Genomic DNA, 22049 nt, shown 5'->3' with positions numbered 1-22049 from the left:
TATATTTACCTTTAGAAGCTACATTATTATTTCTGTTCCCGTCTAAATTTGCAGTTTTATGAATTTATCGATGATCATTTTCATGTTTTTGTGGGTTTCTGCTTCATTTCGCATGTTTTCTTCTTTTGATCCACTGACACAACACAAATAAACACACAAATAAATATACAAACAGTACATTCATGAAGTAATTAACAGAATGGGAAATGAACAAATCACATTTTATAAATGAGTGAATGGAACATTTATCTTTAATATTATTTCTGGTGCATTTGATGGCTGTCATGTCGTTTCTCTGCTCATCCATATTAACAGTGTTGTTGTGTTTGAACTCCAGGAGGACGTCACAGGTCAGGCGGCTGCATGCGTTAGGATGACCGACACAAACACACAAACAGGAAGAAGAAACACAGAGAGACGGGGACGCTGAGGTCCAGTTCCAGGTGTGTTCAGGTAGATCCTGAGAGTCTGTAACGGATGGGAGGTTCCACTCCGACGCAGAAAACACAGAGCTTATTGAAGCTTTGTCGTTTTGGTTCGTTTAGATTCATCGTTACGACACAAACAATAGAAACAACAAGGAGACAGTTCAGTGTGTCCGAGCTCGCAGTCAGACAAGGCAGTGCAAAAACATCCTCCTCCTCCTCCTCCTCACGTCACTACTTCTACCTCTTCACTTCAGTCAGTAGTGGACCTCCTCCTCCTCCTCGTCCTCCTCCTCCTCCTCGTCCTCATCCTGTCAGACGGTGTGCTGCATTATGACTGAGTGAGGAAGAGGAGGATGAAGAGGTGTCTGCTGAGGCTAAGCAGAGTTGAGATACTCCAGAGCGACTTCATAACAGAACTTATACTGTTCCTGTAGAGACACAGAGGTCAGAGGTCAGAGTTCAACATACAACAATATCAAACCCCATTATCAACCCTAACCCTATACCAAAATAATATCATTTATTTATTAAACAGGAATAATAGAGATGTTATTTATTAAAATTATAAATATATAATATATAAAACACAATTAAACATCAAATCAACATCATGTTGAATACCTCTTGATCACATTGATCAGATAAACGGGTGTGTGTGTGAGTGTGTGTGTGTGTTAGTTACCAGCAAGTCGACCATGTTTGGTTTGTTGTTTCTCAGCGTCTTGACAGCGTGAAAGACGTCGACGCAGCGCTGCTGTCGTAACATCTCACACACGATGCTGATGCTGCAGAACACACCGCTACGACCTCCTCCGTTACTGAGGAGAGAGGAGAGGAGGAGAGGAGAGAGGAGAGGAGGAGAGAGGAGAGGAGGAGAGAGGAGAGGAGGAGAGGAGAGAGGAGAGGAGGAGAGGAGAGAGGAGAGGAGGAGAGAGGAGAGGAGGAGAGAGGAGAGGAGGAGAGGAGAGAGGAGAGGAGGAGAGAGGAGAGGAGGAGAGAGGTGAGTTAGAATGAATGAAGTCAGTGTGTTGTTCCACTTTCTCTCCACCAGATGGAGACAAACATTCACTGATTATAACTATTTGTACTAGTACTTGCAGTACTTCATGCAGTATCAGTGTGTACTCTTGCAGTACTTTATGCAGTATCAGTGTGTGCTCTTGCAGTACTTTATGCAGTATCGGTGTCTACTCTTGCAGTACTTTATGCAGTATCGGTGTCTACTCTTGCAGTACTTTATGCAGTATCGGTGTGTACTCTTACAGTACTTCATGCAGTATCGGTGTGTACTCTTGCAGTACTTCATGCAGTATCGGTGTGTACTCTTGCAGTACTTCATGCAGTATCGGTGTGTACTCTTACAGGCAGTGGACCACGGTGCGTCCCTCCCCTCCGTCATACTCTTCCTGCCATTTGTCCACCTGGTGGACGAGTTTGAGGAAGGAGCGCTTGGAGACGGGCGTGTCGCGGTACATCGGCCAGCCCAGGAACTGGAACTGCTGCACCATGCGGTACCCGTCCTGTGGCTGGAGGACACAGGGATGACAGGGATGTCAAAACAAGCTCACCCTCACCTCCCCTCAGGTGTGTCAGAGGATGGAGAAATGGAATACATCCCAAAGTGACACCATGTGGGGAATGATGTAAATATCAAACACACCCTGGAAGGAGTAAGGAAGTAAGGAACAGGCATGAAACAGAGGGAGGAGGATACAAGGAAGGAAAGTAGGAGATGAGAGGAGATAAAGAGGAAAGGAAAGGAATGGAATGGAATGGAATGAAATGGAAAAGAAAGGAAAGTAATGGAAAGGAAAGGAAAGGAATGTAAAAGGAAGGAAAGAAAAGAAAAGAAAAGAAAAGAAAAGAAAAGAAAAGAAAAGAAAAGAAAGGAATGAATAAGGAAGGAAAGAAAAAGAAAGGCAGGGAAAGGAGGATGGCTGAAATAAAGGAGGTAGAGGAGGAAAACAGGAGGAAGGTAAGTGAAGGGAGGATGTGGGGGTGGGGTGGGGGGTAGCAGTCAGTGAACAGATCCTGACATACATTTGTGCAGACAGGGAGGAGAGAGGGTTCAAATCAAACGCACTAAAACCTAAACCCGAGCCGCCACGGCGTGGCGGGCAGGGAGGGGAGTCTGGATCAAACACAGCCGGAATGTTGTGAGACACAGGGAGGAACTGAGGCACAAATCAAACGCAGCTAAACCTAAACTCAGCCCGACAGGAAAGTGAAGAGGTTTATATCAAACACATTCTGATCTAAATTTGGTGAAACAGGAAAGAAATGGAGGTTTGGATCACACAGGAGCACACCTGAGGGCGTAAATGGGTCAAAATCAAATAACACCTGACTGAATGAGGTGGAGTCAGTCACACTAACGCTGCTGCTTATGTCTTTCATCAGAAATACATACAGACACTGTTGCTAACAAGCTAGTGGTGGTCTCTGGTGACAGTATGCTAACAGAGCAAGCCTTTGTTCTTTGTCCAGCAGCTGATGACGGTAAATCTGGATGGAGGTGTGAAGAGGTAAAACAAACGTACCCGGGCTGTGTTGTAGATCCTGAAGATGCGACTGATGACATCTTCCTCCAGGTCTGCAGAGACAAACTCCACCTGCAGTGAGCCCAGACGGTGGAGGCCGTTCTCCGGCCAGTACTGAGGACACAGCTGAGACAGAGATACAGGCAGACAGACAGGTGAGAGACAGGCAGATAGACAGGTGAGAGACAGGCAGACAGACAGGTGAGAGACAGGCAGACAGACAGGTGAGAGACAGGCAGACAGACAGGTGAGAGACAGGCAGACAGACAGGTGAGAGACAGGTGTTTTCAGTGCTGACCATCATGTCCAATGTGTGTGTGTATGTGTGTGTGTGTGTGTGTGTCTACCTGTGCGGGGTCGACGTCGTTCAGCATGACGATGGATGTACAGTGGTAGTCGAGGACCAGACGCCAGAAGTCCTTCACCGTGTTGGGCAAAGGATGCTGGGTAACGATGAACGCTGACGGCTGCTTGTAGCTCTGCAACAGTAACACACACCCATATATGGTCACAAAGCAGGACATGATCATCATCGCTCAGGTGATGATGTCAACAACAAGAAGATTATATGTTTCCCTCACACACACACTGTGGCCAGGTTGGTTTCCATGACGACAGCGTTGTTTATTAGTGAAATAGTGGGGAAGATGTTGGGGACAAAACTCTGGTCTCTCTCTCTCTGTCTCCACCTGTCTCTCTCTCTCTGTCTCCACCCATCTCTCTCTGTCTCCACCTGTCTCTCTCTGTCTCCACCCATCTCTCTCTGTCTCCACCCGTCTCTCTCTGTCTCCACCTGTCTCTCTCTGTCTCTCTGTCTCTCTCTCTCTCTCTCTCTGTCTCTCTCTCTCTCTCTGTCTCTCTCTCTCTCTCTCTGTCTCTCTCTCTCTCTCTCTCTGTCTCTCTCTGTCTCTCTCTCTCTCTCTCTCTCTCTCTCTGTCTCCACCTGTCTCTCTCTGTCTCTCTGTCTCTCTCTCTCTCTCTCTCTGTCTCTCTCTCTCTCTCTGTCTCTCTCTGTCTCTCTCTGTCTCTCTCTCTCTCTCTCTCTCTGTCTCTCTCTGTCTCTCTCTCTCTCTCTCTGTCTCTCTCTGTCTTATTTGTCTCATTTAAAGGGACAGTCCAGTTTATTCTCTAATTCATCTCCAAACGCATCATGGGAGCGGCAGTTTTCACCTCAAATAAATAAAATTCTACTACTAATAATAAATCCAATAATATGAACTGTTTCACGTTACAGATTATCAGTATGTATAGAATAACATTAGAATGTAAAGTTAGCCTGTGATTGGCCCGTGTGGCGTGTACGTCACGTACATCCATCAGCGCAGCATTGATGTAGTTGGAGCTCTCGCCGTCGATAGTGATGAGGAACGGCAGGCAGCGGTCTGGAGGCAACACGTCCATGCACCGGTTCTTTTCGTGGTTTCTGGGCAACAGAGCGATGCTGCAGTCCTCCACCCGCAACGTGGGCGTGACCATGTTCAGAGTCTGAACACACCCATTACATCATCAATATCATCATCAATATCATCATCAACGTGATTATCAAAATTTGTGATCAATACTTCCAAAAACCTATAATGTATGATCATCATGACATCAATATATGATCAATACATTACCCTGAACTCCTCTTTGATCTGACTGGAGTTGGTCTGAGGATCCAATCGGTTCATTTCATAGTAAACTGAGCGCAGCTGATTGGCTGGAATTGCTGTGTCACCACAGAGACACGCCTCCAAGATGGCGTCGTGGATGAAGACGTACTGCTCCTGGTGGAAGACACAGAGGAGAAAGATGAAGACAATACACCTCCTCACCTCACCTCCTCACCTCCTCCCTCCTCTGCCTCCTGTCGGGTTTGATTGACAGGTGAACTGTTGCTGAAATGTCACTTCATAAATGATTTATGTCAACACACATGGAGCAGGAGGAGGTGAGGAGGAGGAGGCACAAGAGGAGGAGGAGTGACACAAACAGATGGCTGACATTAACCGTCAGACAGAGAAGGTCATGGCAGCGTCCATTTCTGTCACATCCTGTCAGTCACTGTTTGATGACATCACACAGCTGCAGCAGAACAATAACAACAGTGTGTTGCTATGGAGATTGAACAGTTTTTGTCATCTGGTTCCTGAGCTGTGGCAGAATACTATGATGTCACAGTTCAGTTAACCTTTGACCTTTGGCCACCAAAATGTAATCAGCTGATCCTCCAGTCACAGCCGACATCTGGAGAAAGTCCCTGCAAGTGTTCACGAGAACGAGACCGACATGATGCCACGAAGCAATGTGTTGAAATACACGCTAAATACATGTTAAATAAATGTTAAATATACCTTAAATATAGGCTAAATATATGTTAAATACGTGCTAAATATATGCAAAATATGTCGAATAAATCTTATATATGTTAAATAAATGTGAAATATACATTATGTATTTGTTTAAAAAAAAGTTAAATGTATGTTAATATATGCTAAATATATGCAAAAATATATGTCGAATACATCTTATAAATGTTAAATAAATGTGAAATAAACATTGCAATTGTGTTAAAGAGAAGTTAAATATATGTTAAATATATATTAAATACATGGCAAAGGTAACTGGTAACACGGCGCTCCTACAGGAGTCAAAAATTAAATGTTTTTGCCGCTGAACTAAATTGTAGTTTTGACTTTAGTCTCTGTTAATTTCTGTTGTTTCTGACTCATCCGACCGTATTTGGGTTTCCTGGAAGTGACTCATACTGCTGAGTGTGTCTATGTTGTTTACAGCGTGATGGAATGTAACTAAGTACATTTACTGTACTGAATATAACACTGAGGAACTCTACTGAGTACAAGAATACAGTATAAACATGTAAATATTTGGATCAGTTACTACTTTAAGTATGAGTATTTAAGTATTTAAAATCAGATACATTGAGACCTTATATGAAGTGTGTGTGTGTGTGTGTGTGTGTGTGTGTGTGTGTGTGTGTGTGTGTGTGTGTGTGTGTGTACCTCAGTCTGGACCATGTTAACCCTTCGTGCTCGCAGCTCTCGGACACAGTTGTAGATATCGACCACACCCTCTCTCTCCGCCATGTCCAGCATGATGTCAATGACTATAAAACATCCTGTCCGACCCGCGCCAGCACTGACACACACACACACACACACACACACACACACACACACACACACACACACACACACACTTCATGTAAAACACTTGCCATGTTCTCAGCTGGTAAAGATTATAAGACTTTACAGTGATATCCAAAGCAGTAGTGTGGCGTTGATATATGTCATCAATATTAAAAGGTGTGCACCTGCAGTGGACCACGGTGGGGCCGGCGGTGGGCGGGGTTTTTGCTTTGACGCGGCGAATGAAGCCCAGCAGGCCGGTGGCATGAAGTGGCACGCCGTGATCTGGCCAACCGGTGAAGTGGAACTGACGGATCTCCCTGATCTCTGCCACGCCCCTCTGATGAACACAGACACGGTGTGATTGTCCCTCCACCCCACAACCACTCAGTGTGTTACAGTGTGTTACAGTGTGTGTGTTTGTGTGTGTGTTGTACCTTCTCCACAGCAAAGGTCCGGATCACGTACTCTGACAGCAGCTGAGTCTCGATCAGCGTCACCTTCATGTCGCCGTAAATCTCAGTGTCGTCCGGCCAGTACTTACAACACTTCACCTGCACACACACACATACACACACACACACACACACACAGATATAAACGGACTCATTAATTAATCAGAAACACAAACAGAACAAAAGCAGCTGATATTAAAATGTCATTAGAGGCTCCGCCCTCCCATTAACAGCTAATTACTGCTGTGCTAGTCACACTGTCGCTGTGGCAACCAACAGGGTGAATGGGGAGAGGGGTGTTGGAGAACAATTCAGGCTAAAGTGTGTGTGTGTGTGTGTGTGTGTGTGTGTGTGTGTGTGTGTGTGTGCGTGTGTGTGACGGAGAAAGACACAGAGAGATAATCAGCCTGATCTATCCCAGAATCCCCCTCTGCGGCTCTCCTGGAGAGGGGGAACAGATCCCAGGTGCCTGCTGGGTAATGAGAGCTGGGACAGAGAACACGCCTGCAGGTGTGTGTGTGATCTCAGGTTAAATCCTTCAATTTCAGAAAGATAGACGTGTTTCATCGCTTCACATGAGGCGCTCCGCCTCAGTGATCTGACTCTTTTCACCCAGAGCCCGTCTGCAGAACCGTTCTGTTGGACCTCACCCAGGGCCCGTCTGCAGAACCGTTCTGTTGGACCTCACCCAGGGCCCGTCTGCAGAACCGTTCTGTTGGACCTCACCCAGGGCCCGTCTGCAGAACCGTTCTGTTGGACCTCACCCAGGGCCCGTCTGCAGAACCGTTCTGTTGGACCTCACCCAGAGCCCGTCTGCAGAACCGTTCTGTTGGACCTCACCCAGGGCCCGTCTGCAGAACCGTTCTGTTGGACTTTTACAACTTGCCAGAATGAGATCCAACATCACCCAGATGATTAACCTGTTCCCACTCTGAACGGGTCTGGAGTTAAAATGTCAAGTTTGTCCTGAGGGGGGCGCTAGAGTCACACGAAACTGTGGTTCAGTTACAGTACATGTTTTAGTACATGTTTTAATGCTTTTAATACATATGTGATAATATGTTGATGTGCTGAGGACTCTGAGCTGCAGGTCGTCACGTGTGAAACTGAGTTGTGATTTTCAGACGTTCACGTGTTCTTTGAATTGCTGTTAATTAAACATGTTAAAGTAAAACATGAGAAATGTACACCTGCATTACACACACTCTCTTTTATCTTTGGTTACAATGTTTTTACATTACTGTCATTTATGTCACATAAATATGCAAAAATTAGTTATTGGACAAATTTGTGATAAATTCTGTTTAGTGTTGAAATCATGTAAACTGGATTTATGGAGACGTGACGACTGCAGCTCAGCTTTTTATTCAACCTACATATATTTGTTATTATTAAGATCTATATTAAGATCTGCTGAAGTCACATTTACAAACATCAGTAACTGAGCAGATGTTGTTTTGTATAGAAAACTGGAGTAAAACTTAATTTTTTTTATGTTTGTACGTAAACTTGTAACACTGCGTTACAGTTACAGTTACAGAGAAGATAAACTGAAGCAGTACCAGATGATTAACAAAGAATGTGAAGACATGTGACAGATGCAGTCTGGGAAATGGAGTCCCAAACTTCATCACAGAGGAAAAAACAACCAGATGGCCACAACAATCAGTGTGTGTGTGTGTGTGTGTGTGTGTGTGTGTGTGTGTGTGTGTGTGTGTATGTGTGTGTGTTGACTCACCCGTCCCACCTCTACCAGGTTGGTTACCATGACGATTGCAGCGGTGTTCTCCTGCCAAACCATACGCCAGAAATCGTACACAGTCTCCTGCATGGGACCTAAAACACACACACACACACACACACACACAGTAAACTTCATATTAGACGGTGGATCAGCAGGCGACACCAGAGCTGTACATGAATTATAATGACTCTGTTAATTAATTCAAATTAAGCGCACGTACACAGACAAATACACACACACACACACACACACACACAGAAAATGTTTTTAATCACTGTTGACAGTCTGTGTTTTGACGAGCTAATTAGTTCATGCTAATCCATTCCTGTCCTCAAGTGTTTTACAGCAAGAATCTGCCTGAACACACACACACACACACACACTCTATATTCATGCTCACAGACTGACGTGTTCACACAAACACTTGAATTTCTACCTGGAGAGCCGTGTGTGTGTGTGTGCGTGTGTGTGTGTAACACTGTGTGTGTGTGTGTGTGTGTGTGTGTGTAACACTGTGTGTATGTGTGTGTGTGTGCGTGTGTGTAACACTGTGTGAGTGTGTGTGTGTGTGTGTGTGTGTAACACTGTGTGTGTGTGTGTGTGTGTGTGTGTAACACTGTGTGTGTGTGTGTGTGTGTGTAACACTGTGTGTATGTGTGTGTGTGTGTGTGTGTGTGTAACACTGTGTGTATGCGTGTGTGTGTGTAACAGTGTGTGTGTGTGTGTGTGTGTAATATTGTGTGTGTGTGTGTGTGTGTGTGTGTGTGTGTGTGTGTGTGTTTGACTGAAGCTGTGGGTGATTTAGTGACACCTGTGGTCAGAGGAGGTAACTGCAGGTTCCTAATATATGAAATATAAAATATAAGTTTTATGTTATTGGAAGATGTTTGTTGGCTTTTGGAGACAAGTCAGATTTTGTGAGATAAAAATATAATTGACTTGATTTGTAAGTTTGGCAGCAACACTTTCAGCTGCTACTCTGACAGATATGCAGCAGAGGAAGCTAAGCTAGCTTTGCTAAGATATGATCTTCTTACCTTGCGTGGCGATGTAGTGATTGGGTCTGTGGTACCCCTGATGGAGGAGAAGCAGAAGAGAGATGAGTTCTGCATCATGATGATGTGATTAATACGACTGTAACATGACAGCCAGGTGCTGGAACGATCCATGTGTGACCACAACATCCACCTCCAGAGGAACAGATCTCTGTCTGGTTCTGTTCTCCAGAGTTTACGTTAGACGGCCAAAATGTCCGTTAATGTTACAGAATTGTGACGCTGTAGAAAACTACCAGACAAACACGTTGAAGCAAACAATCAAACTGAACTCTGAACACTGGAGAACATTACTGAAATTTATCCCTGATGGACCGGGCCTGGTATGACGCCTCCAATTAAAAAGTCAAAATAAAGGTTGAGAACATTAGAACTTTTACTTGAGTCCAAATACTGGACGAGGCCACAGTGGATCAGAACAGAATTACAGTCGACGTGTTTCCAGTGATGCTTCTCATGACCTTGAGTTCGGGTTTGTTGGCCTCGACTGCAGAACCCGTTGCACCACTGCTGGTGTTTTTATAAAACTGGTCCCGGGACGTCACCTGTCTGACGCATATGAACCGCTGTCGAGCCAAAGTGGACCTGCTGCTGGAGTACAATGATCTAATGTGTATCATCCATCCTCAGTCTGGGTCTGGTTCTGGTCGCTGTTCTCTGGTTCTGGTCCTGAATGTACTCACAAAGTTGGCAGCATGCACACACACGTACACACGCACTGACAGCGGCGTGTTTGTTTACAGAGTAAACACCAACCAACACTGACTGATGACAACCGTCGTCATGGAAACAGAGTTACCAGGATGTTTCAGATCGACCTTTAAAAGTGTGTGTGTGTGTGTGTGTGTGTGTGTTACTCACGTCGACGTAGTTGGCGTTGATGTAGTCCGAGCCGCTCTCCCCATCCTGAGGCTGCAGGCGCACACGCGAGTGGTCATCTAACGCACGCACGCGCGCGCACACACACACACACACACACACACAGTGTTAATTGGTCTGTGTGTTGTCGTGGTGAAGCTGAACATAATCACCTCTAATTAGCTTCTGCTGAATAAACGATCTAATAATAAATTAATAACCACTTCATTACAGTCATTCATCTAAATTATATGAACAAACTGAATCAGAAACACCAGAGACCCTGAGTGTGTGTGTGTGACTGTGCGTGTGTGTGAGTGTATGTGTGTGGTAATGTTTTGTGTACATACATTATTAATTTTCTTTTTAAAAATTAATTTCTAATACTCAAATAAAACACAACAAAGACGCTTCAATAAAGTTTTATCTCTCTTACACACTTAATCATCTTTGTTCTCATTTGCAAACCAACAAGTCCCAAGACCACATCCAAGTCTAGACCCAAGACCACATCCAAGTCTAGACCCAAGACCACATCCATGTCTAGACCCAAGACCAGATCCAAGTCTAGACCCAAGACCACATCCAAGTCTAGACCCAAGACCACATCCAAGTCTAGACCCAAGACCACATCCAAGTCTAGACCCAAGACCACATCCATGTCTAGACCCAAGACCAGATCCAAGTCTAGACCCAAGACCACATCCAAGTCTAGACCCAAGACCAGATCCAAGTCTAGACCCAAGACCACATCCAAGTCTAGACCCAAGACCACATCCAAGTCTAGACCCAAGACCACATCCAAGTCTAGACCCAAGACCAGATCCAAGTCTAGACCCAAGACCAGATCCAAGTCTAGACCCAAGACCAGATCCAAGTCTAGACCCAAGACCAGATCCAAGTCTAGACACAAGACCACATCCAAGTCTAGACCCAAGACCAGATCCAAGTCTAGACCCAAGACCAGATCCAAGTCTAGACCCAAGACCAGATCCAAGTCTAGACCCAAGACCAGATCCAAGTCTAGACACAAGACCACATCCAAGTCTAGACCCAAGACCAGATCCAAGTCTAGACCCAAGACCAGATCCAAGTCTAGACCCAAGACCAGATCCAAGTCTAGACCCAAGACCAGACAAACAAATCCCAAATTTGGATGAGTTCCGGGCCAAGATCAACAATGCCCAAGTGGACTAACAAGTCCCGGGTCAATACCACTACTATCTAACATAGATATCTGGACCAAGTCAAAAGTCAGCACCGACCATGATGTGATCATTAACGTGTATTGATCCGGTCAACTATGTTATAACGTAACAGCCTGAAGGAGGTCGCATTGATTTAGTTTTGAACCGATTGATTTGTTTTCTGTTTGAAGTAAAACACAAAAGTGTCATTCATCTGAGCAGCTGATGCCTGCAGCTGATTGGCTGTCACCGCTGTCACTGTTATCTGAACACACACACACACACACACACACACACACACACACACACACTCAAATAGGTGTGTGTGTTACTGGCTGGTGTTATTATGAAGAGTGTCCCTGCAGGCCACCGTAGCTCGCAGCTGGCTCCATCACACCTCATTAGCATAATTACCCCACCCCAGGACAGTGTGTGTGTGTGTGTGTGTGTGTTGATGTTAGCCGGCAGCTGAAACTGAGCAGCTGTCAACACTAACTTTCTGGGACGTTAGCACGTTAGCTTCAGCAGTTCAGTGACGTGTTTTTGAGACCTGGAGCTGTGCGATGATAAAAACTGACATGAAATCAGTTTTTCGTCAGCCTGACAGTGAAAAACCAACAACAAACGGGCTCCGGCAGCTTCATGTCGACGGTCCGTCCTGCTCTTCATACACTGACTTAGCTCGATTCAGGGGAGGTAACAATGTTTCTGAGAGGCTCTGACGCTCCTACATGACAATCCTGAACTTCACATATTGAACTTTAACAACACAAAGGAACAGATGAAGCCTCCAGTTTAACCCAGTCACTGATTCTCACTTGGGACTTGTTGTTCTGACTGCCAGATGTGAACATGAGACCAACAACAAACACACTATCAGTAAAAAAACCTTTTGTGGATCTGAAAGTGACCCAGGTTCGGTGGGTTTGTTGCTGGAGAAGGTTAAACTACTAACAGTGAGGTTAACTCGACAGCTAAATGTGACAGGCAGGATGTGAACGAATGTGAGACCATCAACCTTATTACAACACTTACAACACAGAAACGTCAAAAGTCAAAAGTCACAAATATCTTAAAGGGGAAAGACAAAGACAAAGCAGTTCTTCCAACGACCCGGGGCGCATGTATACAAATATAAGAATATACTGTATGTTCTGTAAGAAAACAGTGGCAGAACTGTATCGGACTGGTTATTGGTTTATAAAGAGGATGAGACATGGAGATTATGATAGTCTGGGATGAACACACGTGTCATCTAGTTAATTTAACTCTTAGTCTTGTTAATGGTCTAGCTGACTGCCGCAGTGCCCATGAGCCTGTCATTCAGCTCTGAAACACAGTCAGACAGGTAGAGCTCTGAAACAAGCCGACTCAAATGAACACTGCGTGGGTACATACAGGCGATGATGTTTCCGTAGCGATTCTTCATGCGGTTCTCGTCCTTCTTGGCTGAATCCCACGGAGCCGACTGTCCCTCGAAAAAACTCTGAAAAGACAAAAAGCCAGAGTTTGTTTAAAAGGAAAACAGATCGAGAGTGATGAAACTCAGTGAATGCTTCATGAATAATGCAGAGGATGTGTTTGATTTCCTGTTCTCTCCCTGAACACACACACAGGCCTGAGAGTTACGGTCAGAGCAGATGATTAAGTCCAATTATGAGAAAGAGGCTCAGAGAGAAGCCCGAGGCGTCCAAACACACTCTGATCGCTGTTTGTGAGAGTCCTCCGACTGCTCTGTGCTGAGACAACACTTTAACACCAAAACATTATTATTAAATATTAAGTCACTAGTTCACATAATCAGTTAAAACACTCTGAACCAACACATCGACAGTCAGAGTCTCATCCAGATTCAGCTGAGATTGTTTTCAAACCGTCTGACGAGAAGAAAAGACGAAAACAGTTAAACTGCTCAACTGTGGTTTCATATCCTGTCATCTGTCTATTTAAGGCTGTCTGTCTGTCTCTTTGTGGCTGTCTGTCTCTTTGTGGCTGTTTGTCTCTTTGTGGCTGTCTGTCTCTTTGTGGCTGTCTGTCTCTTTGTGGCTGTTTGTCTCTTTGTGGCTGTCTGTCTCTTTGTGGCTGTCTGTCTCTTTGTGGCTGTCTGTCTCTTTGTGGCTGTTTGTCTCTTTGTGGCTGTCTGTCTCTTTGTGGCTGTCTGTCTCTTTGTGGCTGTCTGTCTCTTTGTGGCTGTTTGTCTCTTTGTGGCTGTCTGTCTCTTTGTGGCTGTCTGTCTCTTTGTGGCTGTCTGTCTCTTTGTGGCTGTTTGTCTCTTTGTGGCTGTCTGTCTCTTTGTGGTGGTTTTGTGTTTCTGAGTGGTCGTTTCGATCTATCATAACTGCAGACTGTGATGAAGGAGCTCACACACACTTTCATCCACAGCAGGTTTCCTGGGTCGCTCATTAAAATGCCTGCAGACAGTTTGTGTGTGTGTGTGTGTGTGTGACAGGAGTCTAACAGCTCCAGACATCCATCAAACTGAGAGGTGAGTGATGTCACACACACACTACACACACTCAGCTCTCCATGACTGACAGTGAGGAACAAAGGGAGGAAAAAATAAAAAAGAGAAAAGAATCGAAGGAATGAACTAATGACTGCACTCTGTGTGTGTGTGTGTGTGTGTGTGTGTGTGTGTGTGTGTGTGTGTGTGTGTGTGTGTGTGGTTGTTCCGTCAGTTCAGTTTGTGTCAGACGCTAATGCTAATTCTTCCCTGACACCACCAAGAGACCTCAAAGGTCAAAGGTCATGTCTTCTGTGACCCCTAGTGGTTTAGGTCCCTGTTCACTTCTGTATCATGCTGCCACTGCAGTATACATTTATATGTATGCAATATCTTAGATAGATAGATAGATAGATAGATAGATAGATAGATAGATAGATAGATAGATAGATAGATAGATGTATAGATAGATAGATGTATAGATAGATAGATGTATAGATAGATAGATATATAGATAGTTAGATAGATAGATAGATAGATAGATAGATAGATAGATAGATAGATAGATAGATAGATAGATAGATAGATGTATAGATGTATAGATGTATAGATATATAGATAGATAGATAGATAGATAGATAGATAGATAGATGTATAGATGTATAGATAGATAGATGTATAGATAGATAGATAGATAGATAGATAGATAGATAGATAGATAGATAGATAGATAGATAGATAGATAGATAGATAGATAGATGTATAGATGTATAGATAGATAGATGTATAGATAGATAGATAGATAGATAGATAGATAGATAGATAGATAGATAGATAGATAGATAGATAGATGTATAGATAGATAGATAGATAGATAGATAGATAGATAGATAGATAGATAGATAGATAGATAGATAGATAGATAGATGTATAGATGTATAGATAGATAGATGTATAGATAGATAGATGTATAGATAGATAGATAGATGTATAGATGTATAGATAGATAGATGTATAGATAGATAGATGTATAGATAGATAGATGTATAGATAGATAGATAGATGTATAGATGTATAGATAGATAGATGTATAGATAGATAGATGTATAGATAGATAGATGTATAGATAGATAGATGTATAGATGTATAGATAGATAGATAGACATCTGATGTTTGAAATCTCAGCTGCTTCAGTTGTTCAGCAGAACGCTGCAACTCTGTTTGAGTGTGAAGCTCCAGAACTGTTCTGTGGACTACGACACTTCACCTGACAGCATAGAGGATGACTGAGGTTACGGTTTTGGGTGAAGTGTTCCTTTAAAGTGCACTTCAGTAGACTGTGTACAGCTTCAGCGGCTTCAGCATGGTGGAGCTTTAATGAGAGAGGACACACTCATTAAGCTGCTCCATCAGCAGGCTGGGTGTTGAACAGTGTTAACCAGGCTGGTGTTGTGATGTAAGTGCAGGTGTGCTGCTCAGGTACAACATGACTCTGTGAATGAAACATGGTGGTCGTTCTCCTGCTTCTCTCAAATATAATCGATCCAGAAACACATGAATCAAACAGCATCTGGTGAAACGTTCTCATCCAACAAACATGCTCGTCTGGCTGTTAGCGACTGACAGATGGAAGCTGACAATCACTGAACCAGGTGCACAGAAACATGGTGACTCTCAGCCTCAGTTTGTCTCTTGTGTGTTAGCATTAATGCTACGTTCAGGTCCCAGTGGCAACTGTCTGTTTGTGGTAAAGATAAATACTGCCAACCGCACTTCTTGCTGTTCTGGGAGGTTAAAATATTCTGTTGCTGAGTTCAAACAAAGGTAAAATATTTGTTCAATAGTGTTTGAGGATTCAGGAGAAGCCTTCAGAACAGCAGGAAGTTTATTCAGCCACAAACATCAGTGTGTGTTTATTCTTCAGACACACTGAAGGTTACCTCCAAGACTCCAATGCAATGCTAATACAAACTGAAGCTAAGCTAACATACATCAGTTAGACATTCAGCTGCAGTGCTAATGTGTGTGTGCTGGGCATTAGCTAGCATCTAGTCTCTAATCTAGTTGACAAGAACACAGGATGTTAAGAATCTGAAAACCAAGAAGGTGTCTTACCTCATTAAGCTGTCCAATCAGATTAATTAGTAAAGGAGAAGCATGTAGGGAGATAACAATCATCAGCTGGATGTCTGCTCAACTCACTACTGCAGCACGTAACATCACCAATCAATTCATAGATCAATCACTGGATTTAAAATCTACAGACAAGGATTAAAACCACATGAAAGAATTTTACTTTCCTCAAATTCTCACATTTATTTTGAAAATCCAGATTTTAAACTGAAAATCCTGAGAATAAAGTCAGAACGGCCATACATCTGACACCACTTCATCTTTCTGTGTGGCCCTGATCCTCTTCTATAGATACTAATCAATGATGATGTCATGTTACTGATCGGGATGAGAAGCAGCTGGTGCTCATGTGTCACAGTAATGAAACACTCATGTCAAATCTCAAATCAGATTACAGAACAACAAACATTTCACAGTCTTTTCAAGCATTTGGATCAAAATTTAAACACATTTCAGTTGCGACCATGTTTCCATCAACACCAGTGTGACCAGTGTGACCAGTGTGACCTGTTACTGCTGTTACTGGTTGATTTAATTTTTCTTCACCTGTTTAAAGAACAAAATACAGAAGAAACTCATTTCACAGCTACAGAAAGTGTTTCTGAATCACAAGAGATGAAATTTCACTTTCAGAGGCTGAGTCGGCTCGATGGAACTAAATTATGTGTCTGTTTCATTATTACTGTCAATAAATACATTAAAAAATGTGTTTCTGGTTACCATGGCAACACATGTTGGGATGTTAGTTGAGTATAATGTAAACTGTATAATGTCCTGTGGAAGACAGAATGTTCCCACTCATCAGAACAAAGTAACGGCCCATCAGAGACAGGCCTGTCCTGACTCCAGTAGAATTATGACATTGGAACTTGTTGTGGATATTGATTAGTGTTTACAGAAACCAATAGCACTAAATGTGCGTTACATCCCTCGCCATGCAGCCAGCAGTCTGCAGACTGTTCAGACCAGTAACAGCCTGCAGTACCGGTTCTGCTCCTGGTACTCTGGACCTCTAACTGCTCTGCACAGCTGACGGAGCTAAGGAGCGACCAACAGCTACATTCAGCAGCTCGGGTTAGCGCTTCCTTTGAAATAATTATGATTATAATAAGACAATAACAAGAATCCACAAAAGACCTCGGTACTACAACTGTCCTCTGTCGTTCTCAGGCTGCATACAGTTGTGTGTTATAGTTATAAAGTCGTGTAGTGAACATGTAGAACAGGCTCTTCGTCCTGACGTCGGCTCTAACGAGGGCATGCAGGTGAGATAACGAGCAACACCTGAGGGAAACAGTTTACACTGACTTAGACTTCAAACCCAGAATGAGATTAAATGTTCTGCTGAAATTAGAGTATTTGATAAGATTTAAATGTTTAACAATGTTCAACATATTTTTGTATATTCTTCTGTCAATAAATACATTTAAGCTAAAGGTTAAAAAAAAGGTTTTTCATTTTCTCCTTCATTAGTTCCAACAGTCACAGTTCTACACTGGACTCACTCTGGTTTACTGGACTCACTCTGGTTTACTGGACTCACTCTGGTTTACTGGACTCACTCTGGGTTACTGGACTCACTCTGGTTTACTGGACTCACTCTGGTTTACTGGACTCACTCTGGTTTACTGGACTCACTCTGGTTTACTGGACTCACTCTGGTTTACTGGACTCACTCTGGTTTACTGGACTCACTCTGGTTTAGAAACATTTAACCGACAGACGGATGAGGAGCGCGACAGAAACACTGAAGAACTCCTCACTGCTAACTTTCTGCAAATGTAGGGTGAAAACACTCCTGGTGTGTGTGTGTGTGTGTGTGTGTGTGTGTGGTTGTGTGTGTGTACTCAGTATGTATAATGGATTAGCCCTGAGGGCAGCCCACTAGCAGGCAACCAGACCTGAACACACACACACACACACACACACACACACATATATATACACAAGCTATTCCCTGTTTTGGCCCATTAGCTGGAGGGAAGATCTATAATGTATGTCCGTGTGTGTGTGTGTGTGTGTGTGTGTGTGTGTGTGTGTGTGTGTGTGTGTGTGTGTGTGTGTGTGTGTGTTCAGGTAAGTAACATCCATTACTAAGTTTCTCTACTGATGAAAATGGGTAAACATGTGGGGTGCACACACAAACACACACACACACACACACACACACACACACACACACACACACACACACACACGCTCACGTACACACACTCTGCAGTGCTGCTGCTTTGAGTTTCTTTCTTTCTCCACTAATGAAACAATTAGTTGATTCATTGATAATCAACAATGTTTTAAAACGATCAAAGAAGCGCTCGCTGGATATTTCATATTTCATGCTGAATATTTGGATGACGACATTAGAAAACTTCACCTAGGAGTATTCGGTATTTTTTTTATATTTTATGAATATTAACTGATAAACTGCAGAAATCAATGACTGATTACTGAAACGTGTCCTTCAGGTGACGTGAGGTTTATTCAGAGACGAATCCATCAATGGAATACACAGAAACACAGCGACCTCGCCGTGTCTCAGTCCGTCTGTCCTGTTTGAGTCGCGTTTATAATATAATACATTTATAATATATTTACAATATAACATATTTATACTTAAACATATTTACAATATAACATATTTACAATATCAACGTGTTGATGAAACATCACGTCTGTCCTGATAACTACACAAACAATGGACGACTCACAAACAGCCGTGACCTCAATCTCCTCACAAACTCATCATTTACAAAAATCATCACACATGTAAAATTATAAATAATTGTTTATTTCTTCACTAAAGTCTTTTAACAAAACATCTTCCAGCTCTGAAACTGAAGTATTGACTCTTTATTTCATCGCTTCAGTTTGTCTTATTATTATTATTATTATTATTATTATTATTATTATTATTATCATTATTATCATCATCATTATTATTATTATTATTATTATTATTATGTTTTCACAGCTGTTTCAGTCCTCATGTAAACAGCTGAAGTATTGCTGTCAGAGGTGATATGTCGCTTGTTGTTCAGTGTGTGTGTGTGTGTGTGTGTGTGTGTGTGTGTGTGTGTGTCCTCCTCACCTCGTACTCCTCCTTGAAGCCGTATCCTTCAGCACATTTCATCTGTGTGATGTGCTGCAGCAGGTCGGCCACTCGGATGGCCGGGTGCAGCTGACCCGTCTGGTAGGGCAGCGCCTCCCGCTCCGACTCGCGCTGCTTGTAGTGGGACTGGACCAGGCTGCTGGTTTCACTGGTCATGGTGTGGCTGTCATCTGTGGGAGGAGGAGGAGACACGCGGGTCAGACTCAAGCTGCAGTCACCAGACACACACACACAGTACACATATGATGCATGATTATGTTGGATGGCATGGACTGGACCAGACTGACCCGGGTCAGAGGTCACAAGTGTTTACATCTAACATTTCCTCTAACTCATCATGAATGTGTCAGCAGCTGTTTGAGTCACACTGAAGTCAGATTAAGTTCTTTAGATTAAGATTAAATCTGTACATGAAGTGTTTTGATCATCAGTGTACTGATCAGCCAAAACTTCCACCAGAGTGGCCGATGTTCCTCATTCAGTTTGAGAAACACCGGCCAAACAGCCGGAAGATCATTGACTTATCTGATCAGATTGTCGCATTATCAACAAAAAGGACCAATGAACCAGCAGGAATGAGCCCTGGTCCACATCCACAGCTACGTGTTACCATGACGATGGAGATGACTGGCACAAACATCATGTTACATCAAATCACATGACCGCAGAGAGGATGGTGATTGGCTGGTTCTTTTCACACTGCTGCCATAACCATCAATCAACAATCAATAATCTGATCGAACTAGATGGAGTTTTAGTGCCAATCCCTTTGAAGATAGGAACTACTGACAGGTCCAGATCCAGTACAGCATGGTACTAGATCCAGTTCAGTATTGTATAAGTGCTGGTCTGGATCCAGTACAATGTGGTTAAAGTACTGGTTCAGATCTAGTACAGCAAGTTATAAGTACTGGTTCACACTCAGTACAGCATGGTGTAAGTACTGGTCCAGTTCCAGTTCACCATGGCATGAGATCCAGTACAAAATGGTATGAACACTGGTCCAGATCTAGTACAGCACGAGAACGGGACGTGGTCCAGGTTCTGGGAGCTGCAGTGTGAAAAGAGCAGAGATTTCAGAGTCCTGGAACAGAACAAACTGGTTTCACCATCAAACAAAGGTCCAGGACTCTGACGTGAACATTTCAGCACAGACTCGGCGGACAAACCTTCCACTACACTCTCTAACTCTAGTTCTTATTGGCTAGCCTGGGGCTGACTGACCAATCAGAAACTCTCTGATCCAAACAGCCCAACCAATCATGGCGAAGTGAGGAGATGGGTGGCGTGATGGAGGTGGTGGTAGAGGACGGATGGGACAACCACGACGACAACAACATCAACCAATCAGAGCGAGAGAGATGGCCAGAACTGAAACCTGACTGGCACGAGGTGAAATGATGGGAGGAGTTGGGCATTGTGATGTCACAATTTCACATCAGGGTAAGAATGAGGCATGGCCACGCTAACTGATGACATCACAGTGGGTTGTGGGTGTGGCTCCATGCGCAGTGGTGACAGACACCCCCCCAACATGACTCCCCCCCCAGCCCCAAATTTAACCACTTACCATTAATGGGCACTTTACATAGAGAAGATAGAAGAGAAGAAGAAGAGAGGAGACAGGGTATAAGCAACAACTTTAGCTTTAGCTTTAGCCTGGACTTAAGCTAATCTAGTACTAACACACAGCTAACATAAATCAAACAGGAAGTAGCTCCTAGTACTGTTGTAGCTCTATTTGAACTTTTAACAGCTAGCAGCAAGTGCCTATGCTAACCTGGCTAACTGTACCCTCAGTGTAGGACTGGTAGCCTCGGCTAACGTCAGAACCTCTGGCCTGAAGAGAGAGGAGAAACAGGAATTCATGTGACAATTTGCTTCTAGTCTTCCCCTTCTTTCACCTGGACAGTAAACTAGACTAGGAGCACATTTAGCACTGCAGTTAGTGTCTGAGTTTAGCCTGAACTAATAACATGACGGCTAGTTTTAACGTAGAGAAGAGAGGTGTGATGTGTTTGTTAGGCCTTGGCTACAAAGAGCGGGAAAAAAACAAAACGTTTTCACTTCCTGTGAGCAGCTACGATGACAAAGATCAACACAGTGCAAAACAAACAGCTATGCTAAGTGAGCTCCATGTTTTAAGATCTTATCTGTTCAACACTTCTACTTCACCAGAATTCGTGAGGTAGAAAATAGAGAGCTGCAGTCCTTAAGTCCTAAAACTCAGAGATCAGTTAGCATGTTAGCATGTTAGCACTTCCTGTCCTCTCATCTCAAAGTCTGAATGTGTTTCCAGTTAAATGTGTGTAATAAGGTGTGTGACACCACAGACTGAACATATTTATGTGTTTTGTTCTCCAACATGAATCATCATTAATGTCCCACAGTTTAATTGTGAAGCTCTTCATGTGTTGAGAACAGTTAGCGGTTGCTAACAAGTGTCTGAATGAGACTACAGAGGTTGTCGGGGACATTAAACGTCCTCACAGCAACACGGAGACTCATCTACTCACTAGTCCGTCTTTACAGGCCACTTTAGTTCCACACTGTTCTAACTCTGACTTTACAACTTGGACACTGATCAGTTTATAGAAAACCTGGATAGTAATTGTGCAGTAAGACTCTTAGTGGTGGAGACGTTTCAGTCATGTGACCGTGATGTCGTCTGTTTGTAGCCTAACATTAGCTTCTTACTGCTGCTCATTTAATATATGTTCATCTGTGGAGATTTATCTAGATGAACAGAATTTTCTACAAGAATCCAAAATCCAGTTGAATAATCTCACAGCGGAACCAGAGCGATGCTAGCTTCAATTAGCTCTCTCTATTCCATTTTTTTGTTCCAGCTGTTGCTGGTTTGAATATGACGATTCTTCAGTTCAGCTGAACAGAGTTAATTTGTTTCATATAAACAGACTTTCTGACTCAAATCAAATAGTAACAAATAAATAATAAAAGGTTAT

General features: G+C 43.3%; 1 protein-coding gene across 12 annotated transcripts in view; it reads right to left on the bottom strand.

Moving 5' to 3' along the window:
- Positions 1–229: 229 nt before the first annotated feature.
- Positions 230–22049, bottom strand: part of LOC119008413 (receptor-type tyrosine-protein phosphatase mu-like) — a 115315-nt gene continuing 93495 nt past the window's right edge. For 4 of the 12 annotated variants that reach the window (XM_037078685.1, XM_037078689.1, XM_037078695.1 and 1 more), the window contains 16 exons: positions 20654–20665; positions 19063–19253; positions 12797–12884; positions 10215–10291; positions 9336–9372; positions 8293–8390; positions 6537–6653; positions 6285–6439; positions 5974–6109; positions 4588–4737; positions 4280–4453; positions 3316–3447; positions 2969–3094; positions 1791–1954; positions 1111–1246; positions 230–856 (listed from right to left, as the gene is read on the bottom strand). In XM_037078685.1, the coding sequence (XP_036934580.1) occupies positions 803–856; positions 1111–1246; positions 1791–1954; positions 2969–3094; positions 3316–3447; positions 4280–4453; positions 4588–4737; positions 5974–6109; positions 6285–6439; positions 6537–6653; positions 8293–8390; positions 9336–9372; positions 10215–10291; positions 12797–12884; positions 19063–19253; positions 20654–20665 (1847 nt within the window). In that variant the 3' untranslated portion in view covers positions 230–802. Of the gene's footprint in view, positions 857–1110; positions 1247–1790; positions 1955–2968; positions 3095–3315; positions 3448–4279; positions 4454–4587; positions 4738–5973; positions 6110–6284; positions 6440–6536; positions 6654–8292; positions 8391–9335; positions 9373–10214; positions 10292–12796; positions 12885–15956; positions 15966–19062; positions 19254–20653; positions 20666–22049 lie in introns of all 12 variants that reach the window. The other 8 variants (XM_037078683.1, XM_037078687.1, XM_037078691.1 and 5 more) reach the window with 3 other exon arrangements.

The sequence above is a fragment of the Acanthopagrus latus genome, chromosome 19 (genome assembly GCF_904848185.1).
Source record: "Acanthopagrus latus isolate v.2019 chromosome 19, fAcaLat1.1, whole genome shotgun sequence".
Lineage (NCBI taxonomy): Eukaryota > Metazoa > Chordata > Actinopteri > Spariformes > Sparidae > Acanthopagrus > Acanthopagrus latus.
This window is presented reverse-complemented; position numbering and strand designations above follow the sequence as displayed.